At 43.9% G+C, this 25,047-nt stretch overlaps 1 protein-coding gene across 1 annotated transcript in view; it reads left to right on the plus strand.

The window, feature by feature from the left end:
* The window catches only part of sorcs3a (sortilin related VPS10 domain containing receptor 3a), a gene marked incomplete at both ends in the record, with an annotated part of 256,176 nt that overhangs the window by 140,807 nt on the left and 90,322 nt on the right, over positions 1 to 25,047 (plus strand). The window contains one exon of the mRNA XM_083655384.1: positions 21,582 to 21,681. Coding sequence (XP_083511510.1) covers positions 21,582 to 21,681 — 100 coding nt within the window. The remainder of the gene's footprint in view (positions 1 to 21,581; positions 21,682 to 25,047) is intronic.

The following is a 25,047-nucleotide window of genomic DNA, read 5'->3' on the forward strand; positions in this document are numbered from 1 at the left end:
AGGGATTGTTAGTGGTTGTTGGGGGTTGTTAGTAGGGGAAGAAACTAATCCATGGTGTGAGAACCAGAACACACCCATGGTCAGAGATGGGGCCTTGGCATTACTCCCAGCCATGTCACTCACCCACAGATCTGCAGTGAGGGAGCAGCTGTCTGTCTAGGCTGGAGTCTCCCCAAACAACACCCTGACACTGTCTGCAGAGACGATGCTGCATAGTGACAAAACAGGGACAGAAATGATCCTATTTGTCTTTGTTCAAAGGGTCAACTGAGGGACGTGGGCGAGGTGGAGCAAGCTGAGGAAAGAATGGGGGGGTCATGGTAAAGTGAATAGGCATGGAGGGAGAGTCGGAGAGAAATGGCACTATGCAGTGCCACTTTTTGAAGCAATCATTTATTTCTTGACTGAACAGACCTGTGGCAGTGGCGAGGAGGAGCGTGGCTGTCTCTGTCAGTTTTGGTGCGTGATTTGTTCCGTCTGTTGCTTGTTAATTGAGATCACAGCTGTGATAGGGTTTGAGGGTGGAGCGCTCGGCGAGAATGCTTATCGCTCCACGCCGACGCGTCCTAAATGGCAAGTCAGATGCTGACTTTTCGCAAAGGTCGAGGCAGTGGCAACACCTCAAAGTATCACCCAGTCAGTCTGTCAGTTTTAATGAACGCCGTGACCTTAAACAATGAAGGCTGATGATCAGTCAAGTCTCTGCATAATATGCAAAGGGAGGCTTCATATCTCAGTGGTAGAAGGGGAGGAAATGAAGGCACGCCGCCAGGGCCGTAGCCAGGGTTCCGAAATAGGGGAGGTCCAGCAAGGGGAGGCGGATTCGGTGGCGCCCGTCAGGGCGCCGCCGAAAAAAATTTGAGTTTTTTTTTCCCCCTTTTTTAGCCATATTTAGAGTAATATATCATTTTAAATCAACATTAGGATTATACTGTTGTGATGTCATTATTCAGTATATTCTCTTTCATGTCACCACCTGCTCAGCTCTCCTGTCAACATAATTGTAACTAACAAACACAAACTGTTTTAGCCAAATTCATATCAAAATGACACCTACAAACACAGGTACACAACCCAAGCCGTACACAACACACAAAGTCATCATCGATAATAAAAAAAACATACAGAGGGACATTTATTTATTCCTGATAGGAACGATTGAAAAATAAAATAAAATATATTATGTTGTTTTTAACTTTACACCACCTCTTTTTGTTACTTATTGGGTCATGAAACTGAAACCATGCATATAGCCACCTGCATACCTGACTTCGGGAGCTTGGCAATTGGCATCATGCATGATTAGCCAGTAGCATCCCAATGTGTCACACAGGTAACATTACTTAAGAGACAGACTAGACACTTACTTTCTTGGTTGTTGCTAAAAAATCTGTCAGTGTCACTCACTGTCTGTCGTTCACTCGCTCACTGTCTCGCAGCTCGCTCACCTTCAATTATCTCGCCAGGCAGACAGAGAGTCATCACTCACCACCATGCTGCTGCTCTCTCAGAATCAAGTTACCGCGGACGCGGCGTCAGATGACTTCCTGCCTGACCTGCCTTTCGTTTCAAAATAAAAGAGATCCCGTGTTTTTCATGCTTTTCCATGCAGATTGTTTTATTTTTTTCTCTGAAATATTAGGGGAGGTCCGGACCTCCCCGTCCTCATAGCTAGCTACGGCCATGCACGCCGCTCAATGTTGATGATCGTCTCTTCAAAATTGGTCGGCCTCTCTCATCTGGCCTCTGGAGTATTGTCCCTTCGCTGGGTGAGCGTTTATTAGCTGTGACACGCCTGTACTACTCATTTGCAGGTATGCAGGCATGGGTAAATTAATAAGTTGTATTTCCTTCCGATCGTGTGGTACACATTTTGACATGTGCTATTGTAGGCTACATCTTGTCCTCTTTGCAAAAACAAGTCTATACAGCGGTTGTTTGCCGTGTTTATACTATTCTTATACAGGACGTGCTCACAGTATGTAGCCCGCTTCTGAGTTACTGAGATGGAAAGCTTGGGGATAGTCTGATGTTGACATGTTTTTGGGGTTTTTCTTGTACCACACTGTGTGTCTTTATCAGCACGTTGATGCTTGAGAGGTGGAACTGAAGACCATGCATGAGCAAGCTGCCTGGGGCCGGTTGCACAAAACAACCTGAGGTAACTCAAGGTGTTTTGTTTTGTGCAACCAGCCCCCTTATTTCTTTGTCTGTTTCCAGGTGGCTGTGCCTTCCTTGTGTTACGATGATAAATAAGATATATAGCAATGCTACTACAGGAGGCGGCCCGTGTCCATGGCTGGCAACAACAAAACATCTGCAGAAGACAAGTTTTCTGCGCTGACAAGGGAGTGAGAAGTCAGTGGTCACCTTCAACTGAAGGTTTTCTGCTCATAGAAAATGAATTAACTTTGAGCAACTGGCTTCTCAGGTCGCTTGCAGAATTAAGGCATTATTGCTAATCAACAACTGTTGGCTGTGAACAGTGTGAAGTCCACTGTCTGACCTGTAGTCTTTACAGATTACTCAACTGTCTGACCTGTAGTCTTTACAGATGACTCGACTGTCTGACCTGTAGCCTTTACTGATGACTCATTACAGTGTGAAGTCCACTGTCTGATATTACATAGAACAGTAAATTTTGTGGACCATTTTGACAGAAACAATGCCATTTCAGAACATAAAAAAAATAATTTGACAGTATTTTTTTCTGAGCAATCCAAATAGCATACATCGGTTTTTTTTGTCATTTGTAACGGCAAAATATTGCAATACATTTCTAGTGTTAACGGCCCCAGGCCTGTAGCTAAAACGGTTAAACGGTGAAAGAATGCTCTATAACTCGACTGCTCCAGTGATTTTACAAAAAGAGAATGGTCTTGCATTCACTGCAATGCACAAAGTTGTTGATTAAGAATTCATCATTTCTGTTATCTCCATGGTCTGACACATAATCCAATCCATAGTTGTAAAAATGAACAACTCTCCCTCTCTCTCAATGGCCCATTGAATGATACAACCAACACATCACCAATAAACATTCAGCAACTTTCTGTTCATTTCATCCGATCATTTAGGGCAAATTGCTCTAGTCTTAGTCAGTTTGTTCCAATTAATTAAGGCATATTTTTACACCAAATGATCAGGCGTTTGAGGCTAATTAATTTGATCTAATTGGTCTTATTATTGCCCAGCGAATTCAGCGAATTAACTCAATCTGATGAAAATAAAAACGTGCTGATTGCCGTCATAATGACGTTTGCTGTGAAGAAATTGTCATTATAAGGATAATTGACTGAAATTAGGCTCACTGAAAATTATGACGATTACTTTTTTTTATACAGTACTAGTTGATCTGATCGGGAGGCTTTCAGGTCTGAAGATCATCCAATGATCTGGAAAATAGTGTTTAAGAAATGTGTAACAATATAAGAGGAAATATACTTGTTCTACAGTTTTCATAATTACAGTAACTACGTGAAGGATTTGAAGTCGTTAAACTCTTGCACTGATCTCAAATAGCAGGTCTAGATGTTTTTTTTCTGCCACATTGTTCCAAAGATCCAATACAACCTGACTTTTCCGCCATCATGAAGAGCACAAAATAATATTCTTTCCCAGTGAAGATGTTGTTATCTTTTGAAGATCTCTCCTGCCTATCTGCCTGTATTTGTGCGAAGCTAGGTCACACGCTGTCTGGCTGCCTTTGTGGCGATGTCTGTTACTTTTTCATAACACTGCGTGCGGCGGGTAATGGCTTTTAGTCCTGAAGTAAAACTAGAAAGTGGCTGGAGCCTCAGACAGCAGCTGGCATCGGAGAACATGGTGAGACATGCTGTACTGTACGTAGGCTGAATGCAGCAGCACTTCCTGGCGGACTGTGGATACGAATCCACTGGAGATATTTTAGCAGACGAGTTAGCCAACGCGAGTTGGCTAGCTGAGTATTCCAGCGAGACGCCGTAGCAAAGCTGAACATGTGCTATTCCTGGCCCTCTGGTTACATGTGGAAAAACACACCGCTGACTGTGTTTTTCACCGAGTGTCATTGTCACCCGTCATTTCCACCGCAAACCTGGAGACACTTAAAAGAGTGTAGGGAAAACATGCCTCCAGTGGGTCTGTACCACCTCTCTGTTCAAGGTGCCATCATTAGAAGATACTGCTGGTGGGGTTTCCCTTGCCTTAATACATGGGACCAGAGAGAAGAGAGAGAGAGAGAAAGAGAGAGAGAGATATTGCTCTGCTATCACTCACCGGCTACAGACTCCTCCTCTCCCATTGTGCCAGGACGGGGTCACCCAGGGGTGAGGAGCGACATCCTCTCAAATTGCATCATTTTGCTGAGCATGCTCACAGGCTGTGTGATATTTTACAGGTCAGTGCCTATAATAAGGGCCCAGCTCTGTGAGAGGACCCACCCGATGGCTCTGACCTTTTGCAATTGGACTTGGAATTTAGCTCAAAAACCTCGCCAGAACTTCTCCAAAGCGCCGTGGGAGGGACACAGCCGCAGCTCCCGCGAATGATCAAATGGATCAATGAAAGGGCTATGATTTGAAAAATAAAAATCTCTCTGTGCTTAATTAATTTGCCAAGCTGTGCTGTCATTTCTCAAACACAGCTGGTCTGGGTCTGTGTTTTTCATGTAGGGATACATTCAGTTAACGGAGATCACAGTGTCAAAGCAGTCAAACACAGTCTTTGTCAGACAGGGCTACTTAGACTGGATTATTTATAAGCAGCTGTCAGCATGTTGTCGTCTCAAAGCCAACAGGTTTGTAAGCATCACTGTGCATAATATTATCCATAGAGGCTATTAAAACAGAATATCAAAGAAATAAATTATTTGCATGTCAGCTTTTAGTGAGCGCAGACTACGGCGACCCTGAAATAGTATTTCCTGTAGATGCAGCTCTGAAACACATTTCCGGTTAATTTTTTTTTTCCCCCCTGCTTTACCTGGGGGTTACTGCATTAATCACCTGTGTCATTATTGAAGAGGTCATTTATTTTGCTCCGTTCTCACAATATTTAAATTCATACCTTTTTTAATTACACACTCTAGGCTTTTCTTCATATCCTGAAGACACACATTTGCTCTCTGTCATAATAGCAAATGGCGGATTTCATCAGGAGCTTTTTACCCAGGAGGCAATGTCGAATTTCACACAATTGCAATTCAGAGGCGGCTCTCTCTTTGAGGCAGCCCTGGTTTGTTTTTGATTTGCAATAATCAACTTAAAGTCTCATCCATCCAGGCATGGCAGTGATAAATGTAAAATCATTTTCCTCCTGTTTATGACCATTTAATTGATTATCGTTATAGTTTTTAGAAGAATTTGTTGTTGCTGTTGCTGTTATATTTGTAAGCCCTCTACATCCTTGACATCTGAATAACTTTAGCTGTTTATTTTTTTCAACTTCTTGATCCTGAGCTCATAAATCTGCCTCACTAAAAAGACTCGCAAGCATCCTGGCCAGTGCATGCTTCAGACTTATAATGACAGTTTTTGTGGGCAGTGTGTAGCCTCAGAGCTCTGAGTACACCGCTGCTTATCTGGAATGACACAAATATTCCATGGAGGACAACAGTCTGACATCAGTCGCCCACAGCTCCATGTTGGACGGCGCTGGTGATGTAGCTGGGGGCGGGCGTTATGGCTACAGTACATACAGTATATGTGCTTTGTTTCTGCTTTGCAGATACCAGTTGCCCCCCTGCTTGCTCAACATGGGCAGCCACAGATTCAGCAAGTCTATTGAGATTATGAATGGGTTGTTGACAACCCAGTGACAGGCTGCCAGGACTACTGAAGGGGAGTCAACAGAGAAGTGTCAACAACACAGGAAGACAGCTTCTGCCACAATGAGTTATCTGATTGTTGTGTACCACCCTGAAAAATTGATAAATAAACAAACAAACAAACAAACAAACAAACAAACAAAAATAAAATAAAATGTGGAATTGTTTTAGGGTTTTTGCAGAATGCAGCTTTTCATCTCTCCCTTGAAGTTCCCCCCTCCCACTTACCTCCTTCAGCAAAACTTAGCTCAGCATCTCCACCTCCCCTTTTTTCACCCAATTTTTTACTCGGTTCTTGTCCAGTTTCTCCAATCATTGCTCCGCCCCCTCTGCTGATCTAGGGAGGGTGTCTACTTGCCTCCTCTGAGATGCATGTGGATTCACTAGTAGACTAGTCTACGAGTCTGACTAGCACCTTCCTTCGATACATGTGCAGTCGCCAGCCGCTTATTTTCACCTGACACCGAGGAGTTTCACCGGGGAGGATGTAGCACGTGCGGAAGATCACGCTGTTCCCCTCAGTTCCCCTCCGCGCTGAACAGGCGCCCCGACCGACCACAGGAGGCGCTAGTGCAGCGCCCAGGGCACCCATTAATCAGGCTTCCCACCCACAGACAATTGTGTCTGCAGCAGTGTAATGTAACAAAGTACATTAAGTACATTTCATATAAGAAAATGACTTTTTCAGTAGAGAAAATGTCAGCTACGTTAAGACTTTTACCCCAGTAATATTCTAGGTGACTTTGACTTTTACCAAAGTCTTTTTCTGGTAAGATATCTGTACTTCTACTCAAGTATGGCTTTCGAGTACTTTATACCCCACTGGTCTGCAGGGACATCCGCAACAACAGGGGGTGCTACTGCTAACCTGCGTCCCTCGTGTTGGCGGTAGGCAAGTGAATAGACCCGTTACACCACCCAGGCGGCCCATCATCTCCACATCTCTGAGTGATAGGTTCCGTTTGATTGTCTCTGGAACGGCTTATCAAAAAGAGGGGAAAAAGAAAGAAAGAAAAGTCAATAGATAAAGGCTTGCACTCAGGCTTTTTACCTTCTCTTGGGAGTTGGCAACCAAACATGTAATTCCCTTCTGCTGCCACAACAGGATGCATGCTGGCAAATGAGCAGGCTATCAAACAAAAGCCTTTAGTGTGCAGAGCTTTGTAACACTCCTGCCTAGCTTGTATCTTCCCTACTTTAGCAAGCTAAGTCTAGAGCCAGAGAAACAGCTGGTGTCCTGCTAACAATTGCATTTGTGTGTCATTCAATCCCAGTGAGTGATTTGTGCGCTGACAGAAAAGGAGCAAATGATTTAATATTGGATTCTGCATACCCATTATGCATGATGAGCATAAATCAAACAGAGTTATGGCAGATATAAATCAAGAGTTTGTTTGCCGCCCGTATTCATTACAACTAGTTAGAAAAAAAAAGCCGGGGAAGATCCAGAGCGGTTATGAGGCAGATATTAAAAGGGGAAACGGTGCTTACCTCAGCGCTTATTTAATGTAACACTTTTACAAACAAGCTTTGTTCGTGCATTTTCAGAGTGACGGATTTTGCAGGACTAACTTTACAATCAGATCATTAAGATGTTGTCCCCAAATGCCATGGAGGAAGTGATGTGTGAAAGCACAGCTGACCCCCGTGCCTGTGCGCTACGTTTTTAACAATGTCCCTGTAGGCTTATGCTGAAGGAAACAGGACAGGGCATTGGCTTCCACCCAGAAAAAAAAAAAAAAAAAAAAAAGGAATGTCAAATCAGTCATGAATTCAGCCCAATATTTCCGGCGGTTATTTTGGGAGTCATTCTTGTTTGCCCTGTATGTTCTTATGGAACTGATGTGTTTAAAAGTAGGCTATAGTTTGAAATTTGCACGTTATAATATATTTCCCAATATGCTACTGTGTCTATCTCCTTTACTGCCAGTTCATCACACTGTTAGAAATGGTTGATGCTAGAATGGATGATCCATTCTAGGGTTGAGTTGAAGATGACATTTTGAGACTATCAGTCAGTATTCTGGTTAGTGGTTGATTGGTTAGGGAGGACTGCCTCCCCTGGACCATCATTTTATGTGTTTTGACCAATCATACAGTAGATTAGCATGAAATAAACGGACTACATACACACATGATATGAGAACTCCCCCTCGGGGAGCATTCGACTGCTCCGTTCTCCACTAACCCCTCACCCACACAGAGTTCCCCCTCCACCACTTCACACACAGACTGCCCTTTCCCTCCCTGACCTACAGGTGGTACTGTTGAAGCATTTCAATCAGAATTTCAATAATGGAATTTTCCAAAGAAGAGAGAAAACATATTTTGATTTATATTGTCTTAAAAATATATTAAGCAAGAAGGAGATTTTATATATTATATAAAATATCTCTTTTGCTTCTCAAAAATAGAGGAGCAACCTCCTCTGCCTCTATGGATGAGCCTCCACTGAATTTGTGTGTGTGTATATTTACATTATACAGTACAATGTGTAATCGCCTAAATGCAGCTTTAGATGAATCTTACACTGATATACTGTATATCAACAACAATACAAGCAGCCAATACATAGGGAGTTCAGGGGATTAATTAACAGTTGTGATTTTTCTGTAGGATATTGGGGAGAATATGCTTTGGATATCTATACCTTTCATTTGACGGCCACGGGCCTCTCCGCTAGAGAGCTCACCTACTTCCGCGGTTTCCTCTTTAGCACATGGACTCCTGCTTGTTCCTGACCCCACCATGTTTCCTCTTTAGCACATGGACTCCTGCTTGTTCCTGACCCCACCATGGACTCCTGCTTGTTCCTGACCCCACCATGTCAGTTATCATCACTAACAACACTGTACTTGGAGTACAACCTCAAACCTATTGGCCACTGAGGTGCGCTGCCATTCACAGGCCATGTACTCTGTAATAGTCCACTGCTGCTTCCTGCCTTCAATAATGAATGGAAGCCATTTCTGGTTGTTCTCCGCCAGTGTTCAGAGACAAAGCTACACCTGAGGCTCCTGCCCCAATGCCTGCATCCCGAACTAGACCCATAAGACCCCACCAAATCACATAGAAGCTGACCCATAAGACCCCATCAAATCACATAGAAGCTGACCCATAAGACCCCACCAAATCACACAGAAGCTGACCCATAAGACCCCACCAAATCACACAGAAGCTGACCCATAAGATCCCACCAAATCACACAGAAGCTGACCCATAAGACCCCACCAAACCACACAGAAGCTGACCCATAAGATCCCACCAAATCACATAGAAGCTGACCCATAGGACCCCACCAAATCACACAGAAGCTGACCCATAAGACCCCACCAAATCACATAGAAGTTGATCCATAAGACCCCACCAAATCACATAGAAGCTGACCCATAAGACCCCACCAAATCACATAGAAGCTGACCCATAAGACCCCACCAAATCACATAGAAGCTGACCCATAAGACCCCACCAAATCACACAGAAGCTGACCCATAAGACCCCACCAAATCACACAGAAGCTGACCCATAAGATCCCACCAAATCACATAGAAGCTGACCCATAGGACCCCACCAAATCACACAGAAGCTGACCCATAAGACCCCACCAAATCACACAGAAGCTGTGATCAAATTATAGGAACAGTTACTTGTCTGTGCACCTCAGTGTTGACAGGGCAGGAGAGAGGGAGGGCTGGTCAGGTCAGCGACACTCACTGTAAAAACAAGGCAGATGTCCAAAAAGGTTCATAGTGTCTATACTTTACTTAGATCGTTAGGTTTTCCTGTGTCTGATATAGAAGAAAACCTAACGATCTAAGGCAGATGTCACTAGCAGATTTGTCTTGTATGACCTAAACTCTCGCACGTTTTGTCTGTACTTTTGCACTTTTTTAATTGTAAATGTTTTAGTGTCTTTTTTAGTACTCGTTAAAGCACTTTGAATGGCCTCAGTCTATGAAATGTGCTGTAAAATAGAGCTGCCTTGCCTTGCCTCAAAAGTCCTCCCAGACCTCATGCAAAAATAATTACGCCTTGGGGGGGGGGGGGGGGGGGGGCTCAAAGTTTTTATCTACTTTTATTTAAAGATTCATTCTGGGGGGGAAAAGCTTTCAGGAATGTGGAGAGAAAAGGGATGAGGTCAAGTAAAGACACGTGCCGACGCACTGTCAAGGTCGAGCGGAGAAGACGCACTGAGCAGAGTAGACTCACATGTTGTCACTTGACCCAGTTGTGTTATGACCTCCTGTTCAATACACCGTCTATTTTACCTGGTCACTAGTACTGTACCGTCACAGGAAGTGTAAACACAATAGGAAGTAACTGGCTGACCCCCGTGTTGGAACATGAGGTGAATAGAACGATCTTAGAATGCCCCTCCCCCAGCCAGGGCCTGGACAACCAGCCACAGCTTTTCTACTGCCACCCCAGTAGCTCCGCCCCCTGCAGCCGTGGCACTGGATGAATGGCAGGCAAAATGTTCCTGTTGCCGTTTGTTTCACACATGAATTATTTAATATTTTCCCCCTCACTATCTCTCTTTTACACACACACACACACACACACACACACGTTCAGACATACACACACCCACGCACACAAACGCACATTCCGACACACACACACACACACACACACACACACACACACACACACACACACACACACACATACATGTACATACACACACACTCACACACAAACACACAGTCAGACATACTGTACATACATACATACACACACACACACACACACACACACACACACACACACACACACACACACACACACACACAAACACATTCAGACATACATACACAAATGTCTTACTCTGTTTATTGAGAGAGAGAGAGAGTTTGGCATACAGTACTCAATCTTTTGAAGTTCCATTATTTTTTCACACTTCACTGTCCCGTACGCTCACATGTGTTTCAGTGACGACTCTGCTCTCCCACAGACACAATACCTGCAAATATTCTCCAATCTCTGTGTGCCAATCCTCCAGCATGCCAATCCTCCAGTCATTTGCCTATGCTTCAGTGACTTCTTGCATTAGAGGAGGATTGTGCAGCAGTTAATATCATGCCTGAGGCGAAAACGTGAGGATGTGTGTGTGTTTCTGTGCGTGTGCATGTGTGTGTGTGTGTGTGTGTGTGTGTGTGTGTGTGTGTGTGCTTCAGTAGGTATGTGTACGTTTTCACGAGGGTGTAACTCGGCGTGAGTGTATATTCCGCAGATAAACACCTTGACAGCTTGTACATTATGACTCTCCTCGCTGAGACACGCCTTGCTGATGGTTGCAAAGATTATTAAAAACTGCTGGATATTTGCTGCCTTTGCTGAAGAAAACAGCGCCTCTCTCTTCACACTTTCTTCTCCTCTCCCTCTCATGTTATGCTGCCATTTTCCTCCGCTTGGCGTGCAGCCTAGCAGAATGGGTTTTCATCATCGTCATAAAAGTTTCAGCTGTGTAGGCCTGTCTCCCGACTCCAAACCATGCCCATTTGCTGGATTTCATTTGGATTTGTGATTGTGGGTAGAGCATATTAAATTCTGAGTTTAGCCAGTGACAATAAGCAATCATAATCCCTTCTGCTTACTGCCTTCTTGTTTTTTTAATCAGTCATTGACAAGCTTTGCCTCTGCAGTGTTTTAATGCCATAGCAATATATACATAGAAAAGAGACAAAGAGTCTAATCAAGGATGTCAAGGTCTCTACATTTGTATTATGTATGAGCATCCAAGGGCTTAAGTCACCTGCAATCCTCACATTTGCATTCGTGTTGTGTTATCAGTCACTTTGTGAGACTAAGGGCCCTATCTATCACCTGGCACAAAGCACAGCACAAGTGTCACGGCTACTTTCCGACTGTGGCAGTTGTCCTCTGCACGCCTAATAGCAGATGTACTTGCACCCATCTGTGCGGCCATGGTCTTAAAACGAGGCGGGGTCAGATGCTTTGCTATCTTGGGGGCAGCAGAAAGCCATTGCGCCCATTGACCAACAAAAAAGTGGCCTAAAGTAGATGGTGCAGTATTTTCCTGCTATGATGGCGTATTATTCAGATAGTAGGATGCAGCTACTCTACATAGCCAGTGCACAACATGTGCATACTCACACAGGGACAAGGGACATAGACACATTCTAAATGGCCCCTAGCTTACTGTATTTCCTGTTGCAGTGTTTTCTAACACAATAAGTGAGAGGAAATGAACTAGAGTACAAACTGTTCCATACCAACGGAATTCCGGCGAATCAGTCTTATCGATCTGCTCGCGTGCTTTCACTTTGCTCACAAGCGGATCCATTTCCTCAGCAGAAAACCGGTCGTTTCTCAACCTTGCCGAATCCGCCATTTATTCATGTCATGCCCAAAACGCACCTATGATTAATGAAGAGACTAAGTACAACCTCTTTGCATCCAGATTGTACGCCGTTTACTGTAACTAGCCAAAGTGGATGTGGAGTTGTGGACATGCCCTAAATGTACGTGCGCCATGAGCTGTAGATCGTTTTAATAGTTTTAATAATAGTTTTCACATGGCAGATGTTGGTCGTAAGGAAATGTTTCAGATGTGCTGTATGTCTACCTCGACAAATAGCACTTTGCCCGAGACACTTTTTTCCTTCACCACATGCCACATGTCCCTTCTACATGTACACAAGTCACATGTGGGTCTCTTTCAAGATTCAAGATATTGTCACTCCGTTATATCCATTACAAGACATAAGTCACAACAATTATTATGATTATTTTCAGTCTCTTTCACTATGAACGGTCCTGGGCGGAAACAGGCACCCAGAGGGAGGGAGGGAGTCATGGAAGCGCCCACTGTCTCACCATGAAACCCGTGAATAGTGCAGGAACAACAAGGCATAATTATACAGTATGCTCATCAAACACGTGCTGGGTTAAACGATGGTTAATAAGAAGATTTCAGGCTTGTCTCTCATGCTTTGTCATCCAAACCCCAGGCTTTGAGTCCTAATCTCTCATTTTGCCGGTCACCCAAAGTTCCTTGGACTTCATCCAGACGGTGGAGTTGTGTCTAGGACCGATTTGGCTTTGCCATATCCCTACAGTCTGTTCCTGGAACAGGAGGCCACAACAGCTCAGACGACACAATAGCTGTGGAAATATGTGTGATGCTTTCCGCCGTCTCTACCCCTGACCTTCGGCACTGCACTGCACTGCATGGAATGGCTCTGATGGTTCACCTGTGCTCAGAATGTTTTTAATGCGCTTCAGTCAATGAGAGTTCAGGGTCTGTATAGGCTTGCTTTTGACGCAGGGTCATCTGCTAAGAAACCCTCTTTCTGAGTCTTCTCTCTCTCTCTCTCGCTCTCTCTCTCTCTCTCCCTCTCTCTCTCTCTCCCTCTCTCTGAGTCTCCAAATCCCTGGGCCTCCGAGTGTTTCTCTTTCTGCGGATAGACACCTTTGGTTCAGCTTCGACAGCCACCTGACGATGCCTTGCTTTGGACCCCAGATCAATATTGATTTGGTGTTTGCTGCTCTCGTCATGGCTGTTTGGTGTCTGTTATCTGTACCCGCACGCCACTCCCTATCACATTTCTGTTCAGTGACCAGCCAGAGTCAGCCAAAAGGTCCACAGTCACGACGCAGATCAGTAACCTTTTGTTCTCCTCGCAACAATAGCAAGAGAGTTCAGCTCCTCTTCAGGGTCTGCATGCTTCAGGGTTATGTGCTTGAGAAACTAAGACGATTTGGTTGCTCTGTCTTTTTAGATTATTGTTTTGGCATTTCGCCTTTATTTATATAGTAGGCAGATAGGAAAGGTGGGGAGAGAGAGAGGGGATGACATGCGGCAAAGGACCGCAGGTCGGATTCGAACCCGGGTCGGCCGTGCGAAGGGCCGAGCCTTCGTGGTATGCATGCTACCAGGTGAGCTACCAGGACGCACTGGTTCCTCTCTCTTTGACATGCATAATTCGCTCTCTCGATCTCTCTCTCTCTCTCCCCAGAGGATGGTCAACAGTGACTATGTTTACATGGACTGCTATATTCTGATATTAATCCGATTAAGACAATATTCTGAATAAGACACTGCCATGTAAACATTTTCTGATTACCCTGAATAAGGTCATAGTCAAAGTTAGCAATAATCAGTGTGTCCAATCTTACTGTAGTCACATTATAAAGTGCACTGTAGACATTAGGACTGTCCCGAATACCATTTTGGTGAATATAAGCTTCAACAGGGTTGGTGGTGGTGGTGGTCATGTCTGGATTTTACAGTGACAGAAATATCCAGTAGACAAAAGTTGTGTGTGCTCATGGAATTATGCATTTGTGACAGCCTGAATTTCCCCTGGCGTGTCGCCAGACATGTCCGGATACAGTGCGGTTCTGTACCCCTGTAACATTACAGAGCTGTACAGGACGGAAAACAAACAAGTACAGATCCTGTATAGGCCCACGCCGTGTGTCAAATTCAACTAATGTAAGCTGGAGCAGAAAACGGACAGAATTACTGACGGATAGATTGTTGTCCACTGGGCTTTGTTGGAATGTGACATGGTGGAGAGCAGCAGCCTAGCTTCGCTCATAACTACGGTGGACCAGACGGCTCGAACGAAGACAAGCGCATTCATGGAAAACACAAATGCAAAAGCCACAACACGAAGGCAAAAAGCTACAACATGAATACAAAAGCCACAACACAAATGCAAAAGCCACAACACAAATACAAAAACCACAACACAAATACAAAAGCCACAACACAAATACAAAAGCCACAACACAAATACAAAAAACACAACACAAATACAAAAGCCACAACACAAATACAAAAACCACAACACAAATACAAAAACCACAACACAAATACAAAAGCCACAACACAAATACAAAAACCACAACACAAATACAAAAACCACAACACAAATATAAAAACCACAACACAAATACAAAAAACAACACAAATACAAAAGCCACAACACAAATACAAAAAGCCACAACACAAATACAAAAACCACAACACAAATACAAAAGCCACAACACAAATACAAAAAACCACAACACAAATACAAAGCCACAACACAAATACAAAAGCCACAACACAAATACAAAAAGCCACAACACAAATACAAAAGCCACAACACAAATACAAAAGCCACAACAATAAATTCAAAAAGCCACAACATGAATCGGATATGCTCTGTAGCATGTCAATGGGAATATGAATGGAATGTTCCATAAGCATATAAACATATGAATGGAAGTATTGCCTTATATAGAATAAGGTCAGTAGCAGAAGATTGCAGTCCATGTAAACTGAGTCAGTGTTGTATTGTTCTGCTTTGCTGGCAGCCATCTGGCAAAACCTCACAAACAATCCCTCGTGTGATTTCTGGCCATTGCCCCTCCCTGCAATCATTTGATGTGCACCGACTGTGCTTTAGTCTCTCTCTCTCCCCTCTCTCTCTCTCTCTCTCTCTCTCTCTCTCTCTCTCTCTCTCTCTCTCTCTCCCTCTCTCTCTCTCTCTCTCTCTCTCCCCCCCCCCCTCAACAAATAGAGAGCTTCACTTCACAAATGAAAGCCTCACATTTTGTCAGGGTAGTACTGTAGGTGGCACTTCGGGACTGTGGTAATGGGGTAATTTCTAGATGAGGGGTTCCCAAACTTTTCAGACCAAGTACCACTACACAGTATGTACCGAACGGAATTTCACAGAGACCATTTCCACTGTGGATACCAGCCTTTTTTCTTCTTCTTTTTTTGATAAAATAAAATTTGCTGATTTAACCATGCAATAGTATCAGAAAGGCTAATTAACAACATAAGGCTCAACATACTGGCTCAAAATGAACACACACACATACACGCACACGCGCACACACACACACACACACACACACACACACACACACACACGCACGCGCACGCGCACACGCACACGCACACACACACACACACACACACACACACACCTTTTCCCCCGCCCCCTTCCTTGCCCTCCCTCCCACCTCCCACCACCCTTATACCCCTAGCCACTCCACCCACACACCCCTCAAATCCCGACTCTCTACCACCTTCCTATCCCTATGGCCCATTTCCCCTCCCCCTACCTCCAAGACCACCTTGTGAACCTGTTTCCTGCTCATACTGTATCCACACTTAAGGGCTTTTCAGGCCGAAAGTGAATAATCTGTGCATGAATAAATCGCACGGCAAAAAAACAACAAAAACATTTATCTCTATGGGACTATTTACACGAAATCACGAAAAAAATGTGCAGTGCGAATTTTGATTTGATATGAATTAGTCCCGTAAAGATAAGTGGGTTCTGTTTTTTAATTGCCATGCAATTTTTTCCGTACGGATTATTCACTTTTGGTCTGAAAAGACCTTTACTGAGGATTCTCTACTCAAAGACAGACTGACATAACACCCAAAGAGTCAAAACTGCCTTAATCTCTTTTACTGATAGTCATGAAAAAATATTTCCAACCACCATATTTCATCACAAAGCTGAAAAGCTATTACTTCCACAGGCAAGCTCACAATCTGCTTGTCTAAACAGAAAAGGAAATGTGTCAGATTTTTTTTTACTTTAAACATGTAGAGCACTCGGGGGGTGTCTCTGGGTAGTGTAGAGGCAAAGCACGTGCCACAGTACCACCGCAGAGACCCGGGTTCAATTCCCGGCAGCGACACTCCGGCTTGGTCAGACGTTCCTACAGACACAATTGGCCGTGTCTGCCGGCGGGAAGCGGGTGGGGTATGAGTCCTGGTTGCAGAGTGCCTCCTCTGGTCAGTCGGGGGGCCTGCTCGGGGGGAGGGGAACTGGGGGGAATAGCGTGACCCTCCCACGGCACACGCTATGTCCTGCCAGTGAAATACCTCGCTGTCAGGTGAAAAGTAACAGGTGGTGATGCACATGTATCGGAGGATGCACATGTATCGGAGGGAGCATGTACTATAGTCTGCAACTCTCCCCAGATCAGAGGGAGTGGAGCAACGACCGGGACAGCAGGGGGAATTGGCCAAGTACAACTGGGGAGAAAGCGGGGGGGGGGGGATCCGTAAAAAAACAACATAATCACTCACGGCAGTAGCAGTGTTTCTTTTCTCTCCATACTCTGTAAAAAGTGTCTCTCCTACTTCACCTCCCCATTTGCAAAAGCAAACAACAGGTAAACAAGTGTCTCGATGGACTTGGCTGACGGGAAAGAAATGACTGAATAGAAAGACATGTCGATGAAGTGCTCATTGAATAACAAGGCTGGGCTAAACGCTGTAATCGCATGTTAGTTATGATGAGCACAGCTTCTCTCCCCGCAGACACTCATGAATATTTAGACATTTGAGCTTCTAGAGCGAGGAAAAAGGATCTCACACTAACTGTTGGTGGCATTCGCGGTTAACAGTATACAAAGAAAATACCAATACTTTAATGATAGATGTGCATTTGGTTTGGGAGAAATTGTTTTTTTTTCTGTCTTGCTCTGTGGTGAGGTTATATAAACGTTTTTCTTTACACTATTAGATCAATTATTACTACATCAAGCCATTTTACAAGACCGACTATAACATTAAAACTGCTAAACTGCTTCTTATTGGATCGTTCACAGTACAGAGGAAGACTGTGGCACCAACTGCCAACTGCTGTTTGTCTTTTTATGTCACTTTTTACATTTTTACATATTTTTCATATATTAGTGAAGCTGCTGAGCCGTATTTACCACAGAGCTTCATACATAGGACACATCAGACTTTACAGTATATACAGGAGTATATAACAACTTATAACTAACACTATTATTATTATTTTTCTGATTTTTCCCCATTTTCTCCACAATTATACTTGGCCAATTTATCCCCATGCTGCCCTATTGGCTGCCCCGGTCGCTGCTCCACCCTCTGCCGATCTGGGAAGAGCCGAGACTAGCACCATGCCCGACACATGCGCAATTACCAGCCTCTTCTTTTCACCTGACAGGGGGAGCTTCACCAGTAGGACGTAGCACATGGGAGCACACTATTCCCGCTATTCCCACCAGTTCTCTTCCACCACGACCAGGCGCCCCGACCAACCAGAGGAGGCGCTAGTGCAGTGACCAGGACACACCCCTAAGCCGGATGCAACACGTGGATATGAACCTGCGACCCTCGTGTTGTTAGGGAGGGAATCTACCGCTAGACTACGCAGATGCCCGTTGCATGGTAACATTAAAGTCCCTGGAAACCAGAAATATTTTTATTTTTTATTTAGCATTTTGAGTTCATCACATCACAGGAACCTATGTTAATAGGCCACCAGCCAAATTTGAACGATGATGAACGTCGCAAAGTATATAAATTTAGGTTTGACAGTCATGGCAAAAGTCATGAGAATCAATTAGATTTTAGAGTGTATTTTCTCCCGCGGACTGTGTGGGCGTGTCCCGTCTGCAGCAGGTCTCCTCCGAGAGAGAGAGAGAGAGAGAAGGAAAGAGAGATGGAATGTGTGTGTGTGTGTGTGTGTGTGTGTGTTTGCGCGTTGCTCGGCGCATAGCCTACTGACAGAGAGGAAGAGATCTCTGCCGCTGCGAGTGCACAGCGCTACTGTGTGTGTGTCAGTGTGTGTGTGCGCACGTGCGTGCATGCGTGTGTGTGATTCGATTAAATCTTATGACATGATAAGATCATGCATTTTAGCACCGCGCACACCGCTCTCTTCAATGAGGAAATGGAAATCCAGACCTTGTAGAAAAGTGTCGATTTTTGGGGTTAGGGTTGAAAGTAATGTCAACTACTTTCTGAGGCACACAATTACTCACATAAGACCCTAAATGTAATAGTTAGAAGGTTTTTGTGGATTTTGGTTTCCAGGGACTTTAACCTCGTCATTGAGGGTACCTCTATGTAGTGAGTGACGTGGGTGCGTATCGCATTACACCACACTGTATTTGGAGTTTTATCTTGGTTTCAGACGCAGGCTTGTGTTTTTTATCAGCAGACCTGTCACAGTCCTGCGCAAACCGGCACGTTTTACATTTTAGGCATTTAGCCGACAGCCCTTATCTGCAGCGACTTACAATGAGTAAGCGGGCAATATAGTATCTCTGGCTCAAGGACACTTCAATTGCAACGCACGGCTGTGGCAGAGATCGAACCTGTGACATTTTGGTTTGCAGAACAGTCGAGCCACTTGAGCTCTCTGCCGCCTCGCCACTACAAAGCTAATCCCCGGTGCCTCGTCCGCTGTTCTCCAGAGAAGCCAGCCTGCATGGCCAAGCCCCCATCTCCATTCCCCACTCACATGGAAGCCATTGAAGAAATACGAGCCGCGTGTCTCTCTCGTCATTCCTCTCGTTTGATGTATCGTGCCGCGAGCACAATCTCGTCCTACAGATCTGTTCATTTTCCTTTTCCTGTTGGAGAGTCTTCTTCTTGTGCATGCGGGCAGAGGAGGGTATGGATAGGGGGGGGGGGGGGGGGGGGGGGGGGTCACACTCAATCTTGGACCACGACCGAGGGCTGACACCTCCCCCTGCTGTGTCCAGGCCAAAAATATTACCACTTCCATTTATGACACCTCTACCCATAATGCATCAGTCACTCTCCTTTACCCATAATGCATCAGTCACTCTCCTTTCTAGTGAAGTGATGAATGGTGGATCTGGAAGTAGTGAAACGACTTCAATTTATAGGGACTTGAGGAGGCTCAAAACAACGTAATACAGATACCGTACGGTGTAGCTCGCTGCATCGACTGTTCCACATCAGGATCATTCTCGGTGCAGCTCTGCTCTCCTCACCTCTATTTTAATATCCTGTGTGGAAATTGTGCTGCCTGTCTGTCTGTCTGTCTGTCTGCCTGTCTGTCTGTCTGTCTGTCTGTCTGTCTGTCTGTCTGTCTGCCTGTCCGTCTGCATGTCTGCCTGTCTGTCTGTCTGTCTGTCTGTCTGTCTGTCTGTCTGTCTGTCTGCCTGTCTGTCTGTCTGTCTGCCTGTCTGTCTGTCTGTCTGTCTGTCTGTCTGTCTGTCTGTCTGTCTGTCTGCCTGTCTGTCTGTCTGTCTGTCTGTCTGACTTGTTATTGTGCTTTGTAATCATCGCAACCGCAGTCTCTCTCAGAGGCATTCAGGAGGAATGAATTTGAATGAAAGAAATCTCGTTGCAATTTCACTGAAACACCATTACCACTGAAGCAGTGCTAGCAGTGTGGTCCGACTAAAAAAGGACAGAGCACTGAAATAGGTATCTTCTTCATTTCCCTCATAAGACCATGAAGGCCATAGTTGTGGGTGAGTGTTCACTCCTGAGAGTTCACTCCTGAGAGTTCACTCCCAGCAGACAGAAATGATTTGAAAATCCTGCTGCATTCATTAAAAAAAAGCCACGCCGTCATTGGATGCAATGTGGATGCGGGGGAATTATGTGGTTGGCTCATTGAGCGTGTGTGTGTATGTGTGTGTGTGTGGGGGGGGCATTATTCATGATGTCAGTAGAGCTCTCACCAGGGGGCAGCAGCGCGCCCCTTGCCCGGGGCGGACTGACATCGTGGATGGTGATTTTAATGCATGATCCATTGTATCTGCATTAAACTAAGATATTGACATTTCGTTGTCATTTTTTGCGCAGGTATTTCTGCTGGGTTGAGAATCGCGTGTGGCTCCTTTCACTTCAGTGCTGTTTTACATACATACATACATACATACAGTACATACATACATACATACATACATACTGTACAGATGCAGTCCCTCCCGTCGTCACACACTTTTTTCAGTACTGTGATCCTTGACGTCACGGTTTTTGAGATGGTTTGAGATGTCAATAATGGCATTCAACCACTAGGGGCGCACATAGTCCATATGTGTATCTCACTGTAGCGAGCAGCTTAAACCCTTGGCCTTGCGGGGTCCTATACCCTGGCTATAGAGCATACATACATACTGTATGTACATACATACATACATACATACATACATACATACATACATGCATATATACATACATACATACGTACACAGTACATAATGCATGCATGACAGACAGATGAAACCTAGATGGCTGGGCCGCAGTCTGTGGCCACGCCGTATAAAAAGAAAAGAGTAGCGCAGTAGGCCTTTAGAACATGCTGTAAGCGCAGTAGGCCTTTAGAACATGCTGTAAGCGCAGTAGGCCTTTAGAACATGCTGTAAGCGCAGTAGGCCTTTAGAACATGCTGTAATATTCTACTTGAAGGCAGATTTGGTCATTACTGGTCATGATGGATCCATGTGGACTAGACCGGCTAACAGACTCATTCCCACTGTTCAATTATTAAAGCCCGTGGGTTCAGGAACATCCACATGTTTTTGCACTCGTCATATTTTATTTCATAGTAGTCATTGGGAAATAATTAATTATTTACAGTGCCGGCTCCCCAGACGCTCTAGAATGGTTCGTTTTTGTTGGCCGCCATAGATGATTGGTTAACCTTCTCTTGTTCTACAGCCAGAGGTTCTCTCCTGTACATACTGTCGTGCAATATACCATAAGAAAGAACCGCTATCCGCTCGCTGTTTTACTGTCGGCTCTTTTTCCTCATTCTAAATAAGAAGAATACATCAAAATGAAGTGCACAGTCTCGGTAAACCTACTGTAGGCATGTGTTTGTTTTTCCTGGATCTGAACCCGAAGTCAGAAGTTGATTCACACCTCAAATCTTCACCAAACTTTCAGTCTGAGAAAAACGCCTCGCTTTGTTGCTGTCTACCATAGCCTTTGCCTGCTGTTGATTATGTGTTTGCTGTTTTTCTCTCCCTCTCTACTCCTTTCATTCAGATCTACCGACTATGGGTCCACATATGAGAGAATGAATGACAAAGTAGGATCCAAGACCGTCCTGAGCTACCTATACGTCTGTCCAACCAACAAGAGAAAGGTGAGATTATGCGAAATCTTTCCTTCCAATCCTTTGGATGATTCACCACTTGGGTTTTATGGAGGAAAGTTTAGTTTACATAAGACATGGATGTGTTTGAAAGAACTCTAGCATATGTTTCTATGATTCACAACTTACACTAAACCTGAATTGCCCTGGTGGCGTAAACCCCACCCACCTGGAGGTTCAAACGTAATAATCGTAATAGAGAACTCCACCAGGATGAAACTGTAGTATGAAAATGCAAGATGGGCAGTTACAGTATGAGTATGTGAATTTGTGCAACCCCCCATCTGTACAAAACTATACTAGACTGCCCCCAGGCTGTTGGCATGAATATCAATATGTGCTTATTCAACTTACAGTACCGTATCGTGCTACATTAAGATGAATCATTTGCTGTTTGACCCAGGTCTTGGTAAATGAGCTTCATCCTCATGCTATTCCAAAAGAGTTTATTTATATGGAAGAGATTAGGTACATAAGTATTGACCATTAGGCTAATCAAGTAATGCAATGCCTGACATTCAGCCAAAGAGATGATAGTTTTGCAGAGAGTTGACGTGACGAAGTTTAAGATGCGTGTGATTGTACCCAGGCAATACCTCTAATATGAATATTTTTTATATTTCACCAGGGAGAAAATGATGAGGATTCACACTTAGAGTTAGGTTATAGGGTAGGATTCACACTTAGAGTTAGGTTATAGGGTAGGATTCACACTTAGAGTTAGGTTATAGGGTAGGATTCACACTTAGAGTTAGGTTATAGGGTAGGATTCACACTTGGAGTTAGGTTATAGGGTAGGGTTCACACTTAGAGTTAGGTTATAGGGTAGGATTCACACTTAGAGTTAGGTTATAGGGTAGGATTCACACTTAGAGTTAGGTTGTAGGGTAAGATTCACACTTAGAGTTAGGTTATAGGGTAGGATTCACACTTAGAGTTAGGTTATAGGGTAGGATTCACACTTAGAGTTAGGTTATAGGGTAGGATTCACACTTAGAGTTAGGTTATAGGGTAGGATTCACACTTAGAATTAGGTTATAGGGTAGGATTCACACTTAGAGTTAGGTTATAGGGTAAGATTCACACTTAGAGTTAGGTTATAGGGTAGGATTCACACTTAGAGTTAGGTTATAGGGTAGGATTCACACTTAGAGTTAGGTTATAGGGTAAGATTCACACTTCGAGTTAGGTTATAGGGTAGATTCACACTTAGAGTTAGGTTATAGGGTAGGATTCACACTTAGAGTTAGGTTATAGGGTAGGATTCACACTTAGAGTTAGGTCATAGGGTAGGATTCACACTTAGAGTTAGGTTATAGGGTAGGATTCACACTTAGAGTTAGGTTATAGGGTAAGATTCACACTTAGAGTTAGGTTATAGGGTAGGATTCACACTTAGAGTTAGGTTATAGGGTAGGATTCACACTTAGAGTTAGGTTATAGGGTAGGATTCACACTTAGAGTTAGGTTATAGGGTAGATTCACACTTAGAGTTAGGTTATAGGGTAGGATTCACACTTAGAGTTAGGTTATAGGGTAGGATTCACACTTAGAGTTAGGTTATAGGGTAGGATTCACACTTAGAGTTAGGTTATAGGGTAGGATTCACACTTAGAGTTAGGTTATAGGGTAGGATTCACACTTAGAGTTAGGTTATATGGTAGATTCACACTTAGAGTTAGGTTATAGGGTAGGATTCACACTTAGAGTTAGGTTATAGGGTAGGATTCACACTTAGAGTTAGGTTATAGGGTAGGATTCACACTTAGAGTTAGGTTATAGGGTAGGATTCACACTTAGAGTTAGGTTATAGGGTAGATTCACACTTAGAGTTAGGTTATAGGGTAGGATTCAGACTTAGAGTTAGGTTATAGGGTAGGATTCACACTTAGAGTTAGGTTATAGGGTAGATTCACACTTAGAGTTAGGTTATAGGGTAGCCACTTATCATGGGATAAAACCCTTTTTTTTCATTGAAAATATAACGCCACACTCACTCACTCAAGCACATCTTAGCCCTAAGACATTCTCAGGTGGATCATTGAGATCATGCCAATAGACTAAAACCTGTCAACAGGTCAATAAGCACACATGAGCAATCAATATGCACAATCAATAAGCTGTAGCCATAATGAATCATAGTCATATTGGCAATCAGTCAATAAACCACCAATGACTACATAATCATATGGCTATAACAAACATTTTAGAAACATTTTGCTATGCACTGTACATTACGGTGATAAAATAATAATGAATGATACTATACTATTGTATATAGTAGTAGTATAGTATAGTAGTTCATACTAGTATATATAGCGACGGTCCTACGTCACCCCCCACTCTGGTGGATCATAGCAGCAGCTGGCATCGCGGCTGTTCATTCCCCCTGAAACCATCCTCTGAAGCGTCATTTCACCCCACCCACCTCCCCAGTCCACCACCAACGAGTCTTGACTCCCGAAGAATCCCCCACGGGGGGTAAGGGGGTGGGGGGGGGATTCTCTCTTCTAGCCCAAATAGATGCCGTCCTCTCAGCTAAAGAGGAGCGCCATCTTACAATGGAGTCATACGCCAAAGTACTTGCCATTACAAGCCATCTGCGAAATAAAGTCTCTTGTTAAACCTTACCGACCGGTCTCTCATGATTGAAGAGTATGTATAGTAGAGTACATACTATACTCAGATAATAAATTACTGGAGCAAAGACAAAACAGTATTTTATTTTAACTTGGCAGTTGAAAAACACCTGGAAAAAGTAAACTTGATGAATAAAAGAGCTATGTACGTGTAAACAGGCAATTCACTCAGAAAAAAACTACTTCAATGACAAATGAAACAACTGTAAGATACCAAGGACAGTCAGACCCTTTGGACATTTCACAGATGGAACATCTGATTTATTCACATTTTCTAAATAGCAGAAGAAGTGTGGCTTTCTTGTTATTATTTTTCTTTTTTTGAATGTCTCCTGCACACCTGTGAACAGGAACACACAAAACACAAACGCCCTATTGTTTTAATCATTGAATAGATTGCAACAGTGCATACCTGTCAACATTAGGCCGTGAAAAAGGAGATTTTCTGAGGTATCGGAAAATGTGATCCGTTGTTCTGCCAATGTATCCTGCCTTGCTAAGAAATGCTGGTGCTACCCTATTGAAAAATACCTTATCTGTAAAGGGGAGACTCGTGAGTATACCAGAATCCATTTCTATTCAGATGGCTTGAGGTGAGAGGTCAAGGGGCCCCTTTGAAAATTGTTTTCCCTTTCCAAAATTGTGCTTACTGTAGGGCTAGTTTCATACGATACCAAAAACTTCACTCTGACATTAAAACTAAGCCTTTTGATTTGTA

The sequence above is a fragment of the Poromitra crassiceps genome (genome assembly GCF_964638095.1).
Source record: "Poromitra crassiceps genome assembly, chromosome: 19".
In the NCBI taxonomy this organism is placed as follows: Eukaryota; Metazoa; Chordata; class Actinopteri; order Beryciformes; family Melamphaidae; genus Poromitra; species Poromitra crassiceps.